Source organism: Myotis daubentonii, chromosome 2 (assembly GCF_963259705.1).
Source record: "Myotis daubentonii chromosome 2, mMyoDau2.1, whole genome shotgun sequence".
NCBI classification, from domain to species: Eukaryota; Metazoa; Chordata; class Mammalia; order Chiroptera; family Vespertilionidae; genus Myotis; species Myotis daubentonii.
In genome coordinates this window covers 109,341,094-109,358,070 of record NC_081841.1, presented here as the reverse complement: position 1 = coordinate 109,358,070, position 16,977 = coordinate 109,341,094, and the positions used below count along the sequence as shown (strand labels likewise).

The window sequence follows — 16,977 nt, the reverse complement described above, 5'->3', positions numbered from 1 at the left end:
TACAATAGCTAAGATTTGGAAACAGCCTTAGTGCCCATCAGTGGATTAGTGAATTAAAAAATTGTGGTACATTTATACAATGGAATACTATGCAGGTATAAAAGAGAAGGAGCTCTTACCATTTGCAATAGCATGGATGGATCTGGAGAGCATTATGCAAAGCGAAATAAACCAGTTGGAGAAAGATAAGTATCACATGATCTCACTCATTTGTGAAATATAATGAATAACATAAACTGATGAACAAAAATAGACCCAGAAACAGAAACATTGAACAGACCTCAGAGGGAAGGTACGGGAGTGTGTGTGTGTAGCGGGGAGTAGAGATCAACCAAAGAACTTGTATGCATATAAGCATAACCAATGGACACAGACAATAGGGTGGTGAAGACCTGGTTGGGGTGCAGGGGCAGGCTGGGAGAGGTCAATGGGGGAAAAAGATGACATAAGTAATACTTTCAACAATAAATAATTAAAATAAAATATAATGATTTACTATTTTAAAAAAAGGAAGAATGACAGAAAACTTCCTCTACTTGGTGAAAGAAATAAACTTACAAGTCCCAGAAACACACAGAGTCCCAAACAAGAGGAACCCAAAGAGGCCCACACCAAGACACATCATAATTAAAATGCTAAGCGCCAAAGACAAAGAGAATCTTAAAAGCAGCAAGAGAAAAGCAGTTAGTTACCTACAAGGGAGCACCCATATGACTGTCAGCTGATTTCTTCACAGAAACTAGTCAGGATAGAAGGGAGTGGCAAGAAATATTCAAAGTGATGAATTTTTTCTATCATTTCAAATTGAAGGTCAGATAAAGAACTTCATAGACAAGAAAAAGCTAAAGGAGGTCATCACCACCAAACCAGTATTACATGAAATGTTGAAGGGTATTCTTTTCTTTTTTATTGTTTAAAGGATTACATGTCTCTTTTCCCCCCAGAAGGGTATTCTTTAAGAAGAGGAATAAGAATAAGAAAAAGAAAAAGATAAAAAAAATATGAACAATAAAAAAGCAATAAATACATGTCTATTAACAATTGAATCTAAAAAATCAAAATAACTGAATAAGAAACCTAATAAACAGAACTGGTGAATAAAATAGAATCAGATGCGTAGAAATGGAACAGATTGACGATTCTCGGAGGGAAGGGGGATGGGGGAGATGGGGAGAGATTAAACAAAGATCTTATATGCATATATGCATTACCTATGGACACAGACAATGGAGTGGCGAAAGCCTGGGGTGGGGCGGGAACCAGGTGGAGGGGGGCAAAGAGGGGAAAAAGAGGAACATCTGTAATACTCTCAACAATAAAGATTTTTTAAAAATTTAGTAAGTTGTATTTTCATTCTTATGCAGTTCAAAATATTTCAAAATTTCTTGTGAGATTTCTTTTTTGACCTATGTGTTACTTAGGAATGTGTTCCTTAATCTCAAAGTATTTTTGCATTTTCCAGCTATCTTTCTGTTATCTGTTCCTACTTTAATTCCATTGTGGTCTAAGAGTTATGATTTCTATTATTTTTTATTGTGCTTTTATAGATTTTAGAGAGAGAGGAAGGGAGAGGGAGCGAGAGATTGATGAGAGAAAAACATTGATAGGCTACCTCCCGCATTCCCTGCACTGGGGGTCATGTACCTTGACCAGATATCGAATTGGCAACCTCTTGGTGCATGGGATGACACTTAAGCAACTGAGCCACACTGGTCAGGGCATTTGGCCTGTAGTTCTCTTTCTTTGTAGTGTCTATGTGGTTTTGGGATTAGGGTAATGCTGGTTTCATAGAAAGAGCTTGGCAGTGTCCCTTCCTCTTGAATTTTTTGGAATAGTCTGAGGAGTATAGGTGTTAGTTCTTCTGTGAATGTTTGGTAAAACTCCCTGTGAAGCCATCCAGACCAGGCCTTTGTTTGCTGGAAGTTTCTTTTATTATTATTTTTTATTTATTTTTTATTACTGCTTCAATTTCATCTCTAGTTATCAGTCTACTGAGGATTTCTGATTCTTCTTGATTGAGTTCTACTAGTAGAAGATGGTATTTTTCTAGGAATATGTCCGTTTCATCTGGATGTGATTTGCTCATTTTTGTTGAGAATTTGTCCAGTTTGTTGGAATAGCGGTGTCATAGTATTTTTTTATGATCCTTTGTATTTCTGTGGGGTCAGTTGTTACTTCACCTCTTTTGTTTCTAAAAGTTTTTTGGCTTAAACTTTTATAGATCTCGTATTCATGTCAAAGGATTTTTTCCCCAAAGTATTATTTTGATTTTAGAGAAAGAGAGAGGAAGGGAGAGGGATAGAACCATCATTGATCAGCTGCCTCTGGCATGCTCCCTACTGGGGATTGAGCCCGCAACCCGGGCATGTGCATTGAACCAATGACCTCTTGGTTCATGGGTCTACACTCAACCACTGAGCCACACTAGCAGGACTGTCAAAGTATTTTTTATGTTAGTGATTTTTGTTAAAGGGGTCCACTCCCCCATTGATTTACATAGCACACAACAGGCATTCACATTATTTGTTAAATTCACATATTCTTTTTTTTTAAATTAAATCTTTATTGTTCAGATTATTACATTTGTTCCTCTTTCCCCCCCCCATAACTCCCCTCCTCCCAGTTCCCGCCCCACCCTCCGCCCTCACTCCACGCCCACTGTCCTCATCCATAGGTGCACGATTTTTGTCCAGTCTCTTCCCGAATCTCCCACACCCCTTTCCCCCCCAAGAATAGTCAGTCCATTCCCTTTCTATGTCCCTGATTCTATTATAATCACCAGTTCATTCTGTTCATCAGATTATTTATTCACTTGATTCTTAGATTCACTTGTTGATAGATGCATATTTGTTGTTCATAATTTGTATCTTTACCTTTTTCTTCCTCTTCCTCTTCTTAAAGGATACCTTTCAGCATTTCATATAATCCTGGTTTGGTGGTGATGAACTCCTTTAGCTTTTCCTTATCTGAGAAGCTCTTTATCTGACCTTCAGTTCTGAATGATAGCTTTGCTGGATAAAGTAATCTTGGTTGTAGGTTCTTGGTATTCATCACTTTGAATATTTCTTGCCACTCCCTCCTGGCCTGCAAAGTTTCTGTTGAGAAATCAGCTGACAGTCGTATGGGTATTCCCTTGTAGGTAACTGGGTTTCTTTCTCTTGCTGCTTTTAAGATTCTCTCTTTATCTTTTGCTCTTGGCATTTTAATTATGATGTGTCTTGGTGTGGTCCTCTTTGGATTCCTTTTGTTTGGGGTTCTCCGCGCTTCTTGGACCTGTAAGTCCATTTCTTTCACCAGGTGGGGGAAGTTTTCTGTCATTATTTCTTCAAATAGGTTTTCAATATCTTGCTCTCTCTCCTCTTCTGGCACCCCTATAATTCTGATGTTGGTATGCTTGAAGCTGTCCCAGAGGCTCCTTACACTCTCCTCGCATTTTTGGATTCTTTTTTCATTTTGCTTTTCCGGTTGGATGTTTTTTGCTTCCTCACATTTCAAATCATTGACTTGATTCTTGCGCTCCTCTGGTCTGCTGTCGGGAGTGTGTATAATATTCGTTATTTCAGTCCGTGTATGCTTAATTTCTAGTTGGTTCCCCAATATAACATCGAGGGTCTCATTAGTTTTCTTGTAGAGCTCATTAAGTTTATCGGCGGCTTCTAAACAGTTCTTGAGAGACCTTAAAAGTGTGGTTCTGAACTCTATATCTTCCTTTGACAATTTTGTCCTGTTTCTTTGTCTCCGCATTTTGTTATGCTTCCTTGGTGCACCCCCTAGTGGTCTTTGTTCGCAGTCTTATAGTTAAACCTTTATTGTTGAAGCTAATACCAGGGAGGGTTTGACCTCCAGGCCAAGTGGCTATGAGAATCAGCTGTGTCAGCAGTGAGAGAACTTCTGTCCTCTAGGGAGGTGCTAATCTAGCCTTTGCCTGAGGCTATCCGGCAAATGCCTCTGTGCAGGGCTTGGGCGGGGCGGGTCGCACAGGATCAACAGGGTGGGCCGGAGAGAGCAGTTATGGCGGCTCTCAGTCCTGTCCCCAGGGGCTCTGCCTCTCTGAGTCCCAGCACCCGCTGCAAAGCTCGGAGAGAAAGCTGCACTCGCTCTGACCGAAGCCAGACAGTCCCGCTTCTCCACTTCTTTCGTTTGAGTCTGGGTCCCTAAAGGCTCGCCTGTATTTGGAGCTCAGAGTCTGCGACTCCCTCCTGATTGAAAACGCCAACCGCGCCCTCCGCCTCCAGCCCGCTCCGCGCACTCCGCACCTCAGAATTTGACTTCAGCACTGCGCCTCCTCTGAGTGTCCCTATGCGTTTCTCTTTCCTCCTAGTTGTAGGACTTCCACTCAGCCAGCGTTCCTGTGGTTCTGGGTGATGTCCCTTCCGTCTTTTAGTTTCACTTTTGAAGTAGTTGTTCAAAGCAGCAAACTCCGGCGTTAACCTATGCCGCCATCTTGGTTCTCCTTAAATTCACATATTCATCTATAACCTCCTTCTGAGCAGGGCATGTGTGTGACAGTCATTTGTTTTCTCCGTGACTATCTCCTTTAATCAGTGACCAATACAATGTTATACATAATAATACCCTGTAATAAATAAGTGTCCAAAGAAGACAAGAGCAAAGGCCACAGCAGTTTCTTCTTGTGCCTGTGAAGCCTGGGCTGGGTCTGGTGGTGTGTTCCAACAAAAGAAAAGAGACTGGTCCTGAGTTTGTATGCAGCACACAGCTAGGGAGCCATGGGACATAGGGGAGGATGGCCCTATACCAGTAGTCAGCCTTCTGATCCTATCTTCCTGGGATTTTACATTCTGCCCAGAAACTTATTTCTGGCCTTGGTTTGCAGGCTCTGAATTTTAAAGACAGCTGAGGCCATTTCTCTTCTCCTTGCAAACCCTTTAATCTTAAACTTTATCTCATAGTAGCATGGAGTCCCTTTTCAAAATAAACACCACTTGCTTTGGGAGTACACAAAATCAATATTAGTAGATTGCCAGTGTTTAGACACAAACATTTTTACTTTTATCTACCCAAATACAAAAAAATCAACTACAGTCATGCAACACAGCCAGTCACTTTTGCTGAGAAAAACCTAGTCTCCATGGGTATAGTCATAGTTGAGCAAGGAGGGATGCTGGAGGACAGCAAGAAGACACAGTTGGACCACACACTGATCTCCTGCAACAGTCACAGCCTTGCATTCAGGCAAGACTTCCAGACCATTATGTGTTCTGTTTAGTTCATCTTTTTCTTTTTCTTTTTCTTTTTCTTTTTCTTTTTCTTTTTCTTTTTCTTTTTCTTTTTCTTTTTCTTTTTCCTGCAAGAAGGAATAACATGAGAAACCTAAGAAATGGCAGCTGTGGAAGACTGTCATGCCCAAGAGTGAGCCTTAGTGTTGCTGGCTCTCTGTGCCCACATCCCACCTCCTTTCCCCAGCCTCCTGGATATGCCCCATCTAGGAATGAAGGTCCTAGACCAGGTCCATCAGAAGGAGTTGGTCCATGCAGATCATGCTGTTGTTCAATGAGGTCAAAGCCTTTGGTTTGAAAAAGGAACGGCCTGTATGACTGAAGTATTTTCAAAGTGGTAAAAGGGTTCAAATGAGTCATGTGACTTATAGCAACTCCTTTTCAAATAGAGTTTGTCTCTAGTCTGTTGAAACACTGTGCAGGTTCTGCTGGACCACTGCTGGTGGGGTTGCAGAAATTTTGACTTAGGCCAGCACAGCAGCTGTCAATGTGTGTTCTGCAGCCCTAGTCATTTGCTCAATGGTTAGAACATTGTCCCACAGACGAAGGGTCCAGGTTTGATTCCCAGCCAAGGGCATGTACCTGGGTTGCAGGCTCAATCTCGGCTTGGATTAGGGCTTGTGCAGGAGGCAATCAATTGATCTGTCTCTCTCACATTGATGTTTCTCTCTCCTCCCTCCTTCCTTTCCACTCTCTCTAAAAAATCAATGGGGGAAAAATATCCTCAGGTGAGGATTAACAACAACAACAAAAGTGTGTTCTGCAGACTTCCAGGGCCACGAGGTCCCATTTTCCAACTGCATACCTGGGGGAGGGAGGCTGAACTCTCTCCATTTGCTTCAACCAAGACAACATGTCACAAAAGATCGAAAATGGAGGCATAATTAAGAAAGCAGACATTCTAGAGATTTGCCAAATATAGAACAATGCCACTCATCTCACCATTATAACTTTTGTTTTGTTCTGGAAAATATTATTTTGCATAATACATGTTATTTATGTGACCATGCAATGGTTTTATTATTTTTTCAATTAACAAACATTTAAAACATCCTAGTTTTAATTTCTTTTTAAAAAATATAAATCTTTATTGTTGAAAATATTATATATTTCCTCTTTTTAACCCCATTGACCCCTTCTAGCCCACCTCTACACTCTACCCTGGGCCTTCACCACCCTATTGTCTGTGTTCATGGGTTATGCATATATATATATCCTATACTAATAAAAGAGAAAAATGGTAATTGGAGTACGACCGATACCTTTTTCATTGGCTAATCAGTGAGATATGCAAATTAACTGTCAGCCAAGATGGCGGCTGGCAGCCAGGCAGCTGAGAATAGGAGGCTTGGTTGCCCCAGCGATGGAGAAAGTCAAGGATCCCCGCAGCTGCCGGGCTCTGAGCTCCTGAAGCAACAACTCCAAAAGATACAATGTTTCAATTATAGAAGCTAAAAGATGGCGGTTAATTTGCATACTCAGGCTCCAAGCAGAGCGAAGCCAAACAGCCCTGAAGCAGCAGGGCAGAGAGGCCTCCTGGCCCCGAGATCAGCGGAGGCCAGAGTCGGCCCAGCCCCGCAATCAGGGAGGCGAGAGTCGGCCCAGCCCCGCGATCAGCAGAGCCGAGAGGCCTCCCAGCCCCGGTGATCAGCCGAGAGGCCTCCCGGCCCGCTCCTGGCCCCGCGATCAGCGGAGCCGAGAGGCCTCCTGGCCCCAGTGATCAGAGGAGCCGAGAGGCCTTTCAGCCCAGGTGATCAGCGGAGCTGAGAGGCCTCCCAGCCCAGGTGATCAGCGGAGCCGAGAGGCCTCCCAGCCCAGGTGATCAGCGGAGCCGAGAGGCCTCCCAGCCCTGATGATCAGCGGAGTCCAGGTGATCAGCAGAGTCCAGAGGCCTCCCGGGCCCCGGTGATCAGCCGAGAGGCCTCCCGGCCCGCTCCTGGCCCCGTGATCAGCGGAGTCGGAGGCCCCGCGATCAGCTGAGCCAAGAGGCCTCCCAGCCCCGGTGATCAGCGGAGCTGAGAGGCCTCCCAGCCCCGGTGATCAGCGGAGTCCGAGGCCCTGCGATCAGCGGAGCCAAGAGGCCTCCCAGCCCAGGTGATCAGTGGAGCCGAGAGGCCTCCCAGCCCAGGTGATCAGCAGAGTTGAGAGGCCTCCCAGCCAGGTTATCAGCAGCCGAGAGGCCTCCAGGCTAGAGATCAGCGGAGCCGAGAGGCGTCCTGGCCCTGGGATCAGCAGAGCAGCGAGGCCTCCCAGCACCGGGATCAGTGTGACAGGGTGCAGAGCCCCAACCCTCTGATCGGCCCTGCTCTGTGTGTGACAGGGTACAGAGCCCCAACCCCCCTGATGGGCCCTGCTCTATGCATGACAGGAGTGGCGCTGCAACCTCCCTATGGACCCTGCCTTGAGTGTGACAGGGGGCGGTGCCCCAACCCCCCAATTGGACCTCCCCTGAGCGTGACTGAGGGTGGCATCACAACCTCCCAATCCGCCCTGCTCTGTGCATAACAGGGGGCGGTGCCCCAACTCCCCAATTGGCCCTGCTCTGAGCCCGACCAGGGGCTGCACCTAGGGATTGGGCCTGCCCTCTGCCACCTGGGAGCAGGCCTAAGCCAGCAGGTCATTATCTCCTGATGGGTCCCAGACTGTGAGAGTGCACAGGCCAGGCTGAGGGACCTCCTCTCCCAACCCCGAGTGCACAAATTTTTGTGCACCGGGCCTCTAGTATATATATATATATATACACATATATACATACACAAGTTTTTTGGTTGACCACTTCCCACTGACTCACCCTCCCCAGCCTCCCCTCTGAGGTTCTGCAGTTTGTTCTATGCTTTGATGTCTCTGGATCTATTTTGTTCACCAGTTTGTTTTGTTCATTAGATTGCACATATAAGTGAGGTCATGTGATACATGTCTTTCTCTGACTGATTTATTTCACTTAGCATGATACTCTCCAGTCCCTCCGTGCTGTCTCAAAAGGTAAGAGATTCTTCTTTTTTACTGCTACAGAGTATTCCATGGTATAAATGTACCACAGCTTTTTTATCCACTCATCTACTGATGGGCAAATGGGCTATTTCCAGATCTTAGCTATTGTAAATTGTGCTGCTATGGACAGAGGAGTGCATACATTCTTCCTGATTGGTATTTTGGACCTTAGGATATATTCCTAGAAGTGGGATCACTGGGTCAAATGGCAATTCCATATTTAATATTTTGAGGAAACTCCATACTGTTTTCCATAATGGCTGCACCAGTCTGCATTCCCACCAGCAGTGTACTAGGGTTCCCTTTTCTCCACAGTCCTTGCCAGCACTTGTCATTTGTTGATTTGTTGATGGTAGCCATTCTGACAGGTGTGAAGTGCTACCTCATTGTTGTCTTAATTTGCATCTCTCCGAAGAACAGTCACTTTGAGCATTTTTTTCATGTCTCTTGCCCATCTATATGTTCACTTTGGAGAAGTGTCTATTTGGGTCCTTTAATCGTTTTTTAATTGGATTGTTTGTCTTCCTTTTGTTAAGTTGTATGAGTTCCTTAGATATTTTGGCTATTAACCCTTTATCAGATGTATCATTGCCAAATACGTTCTCCCATACAGTGGGCTCCCTTTTTGTTTTGTTGATGGTATTTTTGCTGTGCAGACGCTTTTTGTTTTGATGTTCTTCCATTTGTTTATTTTTCTCCTTAGTTTCCTTTGCCCTAGAAGATGTATCCATAAACATATTGCTGTGAGAGATGTCTGAGATTTTGCTGCCTATGGTTTCTTCTAGGATCTTTATTGTTTCCTGACTTACATTTAAGTCTTTTATACATTTTGAGTTTATTCATGTATGGTGTAAGTTGGTGGTCTAGTTTCATTTTTTTTACATGTATCTGTCCAATTTTCCCAACACTATTTATTAAAAAGGCTGTCTTGACCCCATTGTATGTTCTTGCCTCCTTTGTCAAATATTAATTGAGTGTAATGGCTTGGGTTCATTTATTAAATCTAGTTGTTTTTTGATGGAGTCTTTAGGGTTTTCTATGTACAATATCATATCATCTGCGAATAATGACAGTTTTACTTCTTCTTTTTCCAGTTGGATACCTTTTACTTCTGCTTGTCTGATCGCTATGGCTAGCACTTCCACTATTATGTCAAACAGGAGTGGTGAAAGTGGGCATTCTGTCTTGCTCCTGTTTTTAGGGAAAATGGTTGTGGTTTTTGCTCATTGAGTATGATGTTGGCTATAGGTTTGTCATATATGGTCTCTATTATGTTGAGCTCCCTCTATTCCACTTTACTGAGAATTTTTTATCATAACTGGGTGTTGTATTTTGTTGAATGTTGTTTTTGCATCTATGGATACGATCATGTGATCTTTATCTTTCAATTTGTTATATGATGTATCATATTTATTGATTTGCTAATATTGTACCAGCCTGCATCCCTGGAATGAATCCCACTTGGTCATGGTATATGATCTTTTTAATATATTGCTGGATCCAATTTGCTAATATTTTGTTGAGGATTTTAGCATCTATGTTTATTAGGGATATTGGCCTGTAATTCACTTTCTTTGTAGTGTCTTTATCTGGTTTTGGAATTAGGACAATGCAGGCCTCATAAAAAGAGCTTGGAAGTATTCCTTCCTCTTGGATTTTTTGGAATAGAGGAGTATAGGTGTTTAGTTCTTCTTTTAATGTTTGGAAACATTCCCCTGTGAAGCCATCCGGACCCGGGCTTTTGTTTGCTGTTTTTTTAATTACTGCTTCTATTTCCTCAATTGTTATTGGCCTATTCAGGTTTTCTGATTCTTCCTGATTCAGTTTTGGGAGATTGTATTTTTCTAGGAATTTGTCCATTTCATTCACATTGTCCAGCCTGTTGGCATATAGTTGTTCATAGTATTTTTTTTATAATCCGTTGTATTTCTGAGGTGTCAATTGTTACTTCACTCTTTTGTTTCTGATTTTATTTGTGTCCTCTCTCTTTGTTTCTTGATGAGTCGGGTAACAGTTCATCAAACTTTTTAAAAATATATATTTTATTGATTTTTTTTTTTTTTTTACAGAGAGGAAGGGAGATAGAGAGCTAGAAATATCAATGAGAGAGAATTATCAATCAGCTGCCTCTTGTACACCCCCAACTGGGGATGTGCCCGCAACCAAGGTACATATATGCCCTTGACCAGAATCGAACCTGGAACCCTTCAGTCTGCAGGCCAACGCTCTATCCACTGAGCCAAACCGGTTAGGGCTCATCAATCTTTTTTATATTTTCAAAGAACCAGCTCTTGGTTTCATTGATTTTTTTTTTGATTTTTTTTTTTTTGAGGAAGGCAGGGCATTTATTTCTTCCTCCTCCCCCACGGGAAGCCTGACCCCAGGGACCTCCTGTCCAGCACCAGTGGACGGTCAGTTTCTGCCAACATCTGCCAGCAGGTCTTCCCGATAACTCTTGGGCAGCATGTAGTAGACACGGGTCTTGTCCACGGTCCTGGCCACCAGCAGCCCTTTCCGCACAGATGTATAGCTGCCCGCCCAAGGGCTGTGCTGCACTGTGACAGTGGCCCTGGGGGAAGCTGCCAATAACCTGGCCACCACCCCGGCCGTGCTCTGGCCCAGCGGCCCAGACTGGAGCTGGAAGGACACACGCTGCCAGAGGCCCTTGCTCAGCTCCAGCATATCCGTGAGCAGCTGCTCCTTGTAGCCATTGCCCAGTACCTCCTCAGGCCAGCCCAGGGCCACTGTCACGTGGGGGAAAACCTTAGCCGCAGCGGTGAGCAGCTCCTTGCCGGGCACGTAGCCAGGTACTGCAAAGCTCCCATGGGAGACTGTGCCCCCACCCACACAGGCAGAGAGAGGCAACTGAGGTTGGAGAGGTGGACCAGCACGGCCAGGGCTGGCCGAAGGGCCGTGGGCTCTGCTATGAACAAATGGACTCCCCAGCGTCCAGGGTGTGTGGTGAGTTGCAGCAGGCACGACTCCAGGGCCAGGGCAGAGTCACCCGAGGCATACACGATGGGCACGGCATCTCCAGCGCCAGGCTCCTGGAGGCGATGTTCAGCAGGATCATGCCTTTTTTTCCTGAGAATTGAACTGTTGCTGCTGTTGCATTGCCCTGGATGCCAGGAAGCTGCCACTCCACGCTCAGAGCATCGCACCCGGGGAGCTGGAGAAGGGGGATCAGGCTGTCTCCTGTATAGTAACTTTGCTTCCGTGTGGCGTTCATTGCAAGCTGCTTGAACTGCGACAGGACAGGCTCAAAGAGGTCATAGTAGATTTGGTGGTTGGCAGAGTTGTCCTGGATGTAGAGGAGGTCATCCACTGACATGGGGTCCGAGACACCCTGCCACAGTGTCAGGCTGTACCTGTCCGACTGGCCCAGCAGCCAGCTGAAATGGGGCCAGGCAGCCTGCACCATGACAGCCCGCACGGGGAAGGTGACCCTCTGCGGCAGCGCTCCCACCAGCTCCTGCATCTTCTCTATCATGGCTCGGGTGTATGTGCTGTTCGGCAACAGGGGCACGTAGAGGGTGGTCCAGCCTGGAGACAGGGTGGCCTCAGGATACTTCTCCTGAACCAAGGCCAGGAACTGTGTGGCATTGACTTCGATGGAGATGGGCACGTTGGGGCCCTTCAGAATGTCGGCATTGATCCATACAGGCCTCCGGACTCTCCCAGCATCTGTCAGTCTCCGCAGGAGGTCCAGGGAGGGGCCCACAGCCTTGATACTCTTAAAGTCTAGCTTGATACCCTTCTGGGAAGAGGCCAGCACAGTATCCAGCCACTGCTCCAGGGTGTTGTCACTATAGATAAGGGAGGGGGGTGCACCATGATGGGGACCCCTGTCTCTTGGCTGTGTTGGGCCCTTCTAGGTTGACATCTGCCTCCAGGACCATGATGTCGCTTTCCAGGGCAGTCCTCATGTCCTTCTGGCTGTTGGCAGCATGGTGCCAGGTGACCAACAGGCTATCCCGCTGGCTGATCTGGCCCAGGCTCAGCAAGTAGTCCAGCACGTCTGCATCTGGGCGACAAACTACATCCTGCTTACAGCTGTGTGGGAGGGAGCAGGCCACTTTGGGGGCCTGGGAGGAGCCGGGAGCCTGGGAAGGCAGGAGGAGCCTGGGAAGGCAAGGTGGTAGGCAGCCCATGGAGGGAGAGGACAGATGCCTCAAGGTGAAGGGCCTGAGAAGAAAGGCCTGAGGCAGAAGGATGAGGGAGGCTGCTCCCAGGGGGAAAGGGTGAATTTGGCCCAATGCACCGTTTGAGATGCCCACATCACTGCTAGGAAGGAATGCCTATTGAGGGCAGGGGGCTGGGGGGGGGGGGGCGGGCGCGGGGACGTGTTCTGGGCTGAAGACCAAGATTTTTTTTCTCTTTTTTTTATTTTTTATTGCTTAAAGTATTACAAAGGGTATTACATATGTGTCTTTTTTTTTCCCCGCCCTTGACTATCCCCTGGCCTCCCCCACCCCCCAGCCTCCCATGTCCATTGGTTATGCATATATGCATGCATACAAGTCCTTCGGTTGATCCCTTATACCCCTCCCTCCTGCCCCCCAACTTTCCCCGGCCTTCCCGCTGCAGTTTTACAATCTGTTTGAGGAAGCTCTGCCTCTGTATCTATTACTGTTCAAAAGTTTATAATGGTCTCTATTATCCATGAATGAGTGAGATCATGTGATATTTTCCCTTCATTGACTGGCTTATTTCACTTAGCATAATGCTCTCCAGTTCCATCCATGCCATTGCAAATGGTAAGAGTTCCTTCCTTTTTAGAGCAGCATAGTATTCCATCGTGTAGATGTACCACAGTTTTCTAATCCATTCATCTACTGATGGGCACTTAGGCTGTTTCCAGATCTTAGCTATGGTGAATTGTGCTGCTATGAACATATGGGTGCATATATCCTTTCTGATTGGTGTTTCTGGTTTCCTGGGATATATTCCTAGAAGTGGGATCACAGGGTCAAATGGGAGTTCCATTTTCAGTTTTTTGAAGAAACTCCATACTGTCTTCCATAGTGGCTGCACCAGTCTGCATTCCCACCAGCAGTGCACAAGTGTTCCTTTTTCTCCACATCCTCTCCAGCACTTGTCGTTTGTTGATTTGTTGATGATAGCCAGTCTGACAGGTGTGAGATGATACCTCATTGTTGTTTTGATTTGCATCTCTCGGATGATTAGTGACTTTGAGTATGTTTTCATATGTGAAGACCAAGATTTGGTGTAGTTTTCAGGCAACGGAAGCCTGGTGAAGGAGGGAGGGAAAGAAGGCCAAAGGGACGTTCTTCGGGGGAGAGGTCTTGGGGTGATTGGGAATGGGAGAGGCAAATGGAGCTGAATCTTGGTGGGGATGTGAGATGGGAGAGAAGGCCATCACGGCTGTGGCTGAGGACCAGGACGGTGGGTGACGAGGACAGATTAGATCTGCCTTGGTGGGGACAAGGGCTTCATTGAAGAAACTCCACAAGGTGGGGCAAGAGTTTTCCAATTGGTGGGTCAACTGCCTACCCACCAGGCAAACTGTGCCTTGGTAGCAAAGGTCTGCCTGAGTAAGATGACCTCTGCAGCGTGAGGGAATGACTCAGCACAGGAAGCCAGGCACTTCTGAGCTCTAACCCAGCGCCCCCAACCCTAGCTTCTACTCATACAGCTTCAATCCACTCTGCCCTCCCTCTGCAGGAGCCCAAGTGACTGCACATGAAAATTTGTGTGTTGACCCTTTAAGAGGGTGCCTGCATTTCCAGCCATCTCTCTCTGGCATACAGAAACCTTATTTTTTTTATAGCCAGGTGTTATGTGGCCGCCTTTATCAGTCTGGTGCTCTCTGCTAGGGGGCCAAGCATGGGGTTTAGACCCCAGAGCTCTCAGTGGCAACCCCCCACAACAGAGATATCTCTCTAGAACTTCAGCTGCTGTCTGTGGGACTCCAGCCAGCCCTTTTGCATCTCTGTATTTCCTACCAGTCTCTATGTGGTCTCTACTTTCAATCCTTGATTATCAGGGTTTTCTCCAGCTATTCTTCAATTGATTATTTAGGATGGTTTCTTTGTATTTTAGTTGTAATGCCATTTTGGTCCTGGGAGCATAACTGTGTACCATCCACTTACTCTGCTGCCATTTTTAATCTTCCCTTTTTCTTTAATTTCTAATATGGTAAATATTGATAGATACAATTCTTTTCCACAGCCTCCATACACACAACGTTCTTTGGGATCCTCAATTATTTATTTATTTATTTATTTTAGAGTGCTGAAAAATTTCAGTAATGACTTTATTTTTTCAGTTAACATAACCAGCCCATGATACAGCATATTGTCATAAAGTACAAACCCACAGAAGATAATACCTTCACTAAGTTACAAAACTTTGCCAAATCAATACAGTACTATTTAATAGACTAAAGATGCAGTTATATATTACTTGAGTGATCATTTTAACTCCAAAATGTACCAAATTAAAACACTTTGGTTTTTAAATGGTGATTTGTAACAGAGCAAGTTATTTTATACAAATTTATATCTTTTAAAACTATACAAGTTCTCCTTTGAAAGTGACTTCCCTCTTGAAGTTTCCCACAGCAGACCAATTGTGTCTATTTGGAGGTGGCTCTGCTTTGTCCTACGGTTGGTCCAAAGCCAGGTAGAGTTCCAATGCATGAAAAGCTTTAAAAGTCAACCTGGTCTAGGGCGGGGGGATAAAATGGATACATATGTAATACCCTTTGTAATACTTTAAGCAATAAAAAATAAAAATAAAAAAAAATTAAAAAAAAGTCAACCTGAAGGAGACCTAATATGCTAACACCAATTTCCATGTACTTTTCAAAAATTGTTAAATTCTCACATAACTATGGAATCTTCAAAACCAGAATCATTTCAAACAATACTAATAATTTCAGATGCTCCCATTTATTTAGAAACACTGTACCTCCTTGTTTTGATCAAGTCACATATCCTTTTTTCATCCTATTAAAAAACATTCTACCTAAAATATAGTTGTATTTTTTAAATAACAACAAATATAATGTTAGCTAGTAGAGATCTGGGGGCTGGGTGTTGTATACCAACTTTCATCATTTCTGTACAAATGCTGCTGCTGCTATTGGCATCTTTATGCTTCCTCTTGCTGAAGCCATCAATTCTTCAACCTCAGCATTTAATTTACTAAGTATGTATTACCCATTCCATTGCTTCTCAGCCTTCACTAACAATTGAAGATATCGTGCTCACCATCAGCCCTTCCAGGTAATTACTGAGGCTGACTCCTTTCACAGTGATGATGGCCTCTTGAGTCAAAACAGTTCTTTCTAGGTCCTGAGGATGTGGTTTATATATAAGTCTCTCACCTACTGAAACCGTATTTGTAAATGAAATACTAGTGGATTTAAGTTCCATTGTTTTCTCTACAGGATCAACTACAGAATGTTCTTGCACATATGTTTTGCTTCTTGCCCCACCAATCAGAGATTTCACAATGGAAGGCAGTCCCCACTCTGTGCTGAGCAGTCTATGGCTGTGCAACTTTCCAGAAGGATCTACATGTTTATCCAATACATCAACTCCAAACACACTTGGGTTCATAGGGTTTGGATATTTCTGCATTGCAGCTGTTGTAACAGTTTCCCATGGGTGGTCAAGGACGTGCTCTGAAGTCCAAATCTTCATGGTGCCAGTGGCCTGTGTGTGTCCTGGCAATGTAAAGAGGCAAAGAGCCCTCAATTATTTTTAAGAGTGTAAAGGGCTCTTGAATTCAAAAACTGTGAGACCCATTGACTAGAGCAAGTTGTTATCCCAAGAGTTCAAAACCCCACAGGGCAGGGACCCACTCCACACAAGTGGCTCTGGACCTTTGATGCCCTAGAATGTGCCATGTGACCATGCAGTGTTAGTCACTCCATCAGCTTCTATTTCGAAGGCCCAACATCTGCAGCTTTGCTCATGTTGTTGCCATTGTGAAACATATTATGCGCCCCTCCAGGTCTTTCCTCAAACTGTCTCTCATGCCCTTGTAGACCAGAATTAATTCTAGACTGTAATAAAGAATAAAAAGCATTTATTTGAGCAAAAAGAGTTACAACAGTGCTGCAACCCAGGAGACCCAGATTCAGGTAGCAACTCATCTGCTCCAGAAAGAACAAAGAAAGTGGAGCTTATACAGACAAAAGCTAGCACAGAACTATTTATTCCAACACATTTATAGCAATATATATATATTTAAAATGACCTGTCCAATGACATGAGATAATTAAAAACATTATGATCTAACTATCTAAGCCATATTGACTTTTCATGAATCTTTAGAAATCCAATTTTCCAAGAGTTTTTTTCCATTTTTAAAATTTTTTTCTTTATTGATTAAAGTATTACATATGTGTCCTTATCCCCCCATTGCCCCCCCCGACAACCCCCCACTCATGCCCTCACCCCCCCGGTGTCTGTGTCCATTGGTTAGGCTTATATGCATGCATACAAGCCCTTTGGTTGATCTCTCTCCCCCTCCCACACACCCTCCCCTACCTTTCCTCTGAGGTTTGACTCTCTGATCAATGCTTCTCTGTCTCTGGATCTGTTCTTGTTCACCAGTTTATGTTGTTCATTACATTCCACAAATGAGTGATTTCATGTGATATTTATCTTTCTCTGACTGGCTTATTTCACTTGCCATAATGCTCTCCAGTTCCATCCATGCTGTTGCAAATGGTAAGAATTCCTTCTTTTTTACCACAGCATAGCAGTCCATTGTG

At 44.6% G+C, this 16,977-nt stretch overlaps 1 protein-coding gene and 1 pseudogene across 1 annotated transcript; both read right to left on the bottom strand.

Moving 5' to 3' along the window:
• Positions 1–10,555: 10,555 nt before the first annotated feature.
• On the bottom strand, positions 10,556–12,379 carry LOC132226648 (protein FAM151A-like; annotated as a pseudogene).
• Positions 12,380–15,385: 3,006 nt separating this feature from the next.
• LOC132226286 (PRELI domain containing protein 3B-like) lies at positions 15,386–15,907 on the bottom strand. Its single transcript, XM_059681060.1, has one exon. The coding sequence runs from the start codon at positions 15,896–15,898 to the stop codon at positions 15,428–15,430; it is 471 nt and encodes a 156-aa protein (XP_059537043.1). The 5' UTR covers positions 15,899–15,907; the 3' UTR covers positions 15,386–15,427.
• Positions 15,908–16,977: the final 1,070 nt, after the last annotated feature.

Coding starts and splice junctions, on each gene's coding strand:
- LOC132226286 (XM_059681060.1), bottom strand. CDS start 15,898: ATGAAGATTTGGACTTCAGAGCACGTCCTTGACCACCCATGGGAAACT.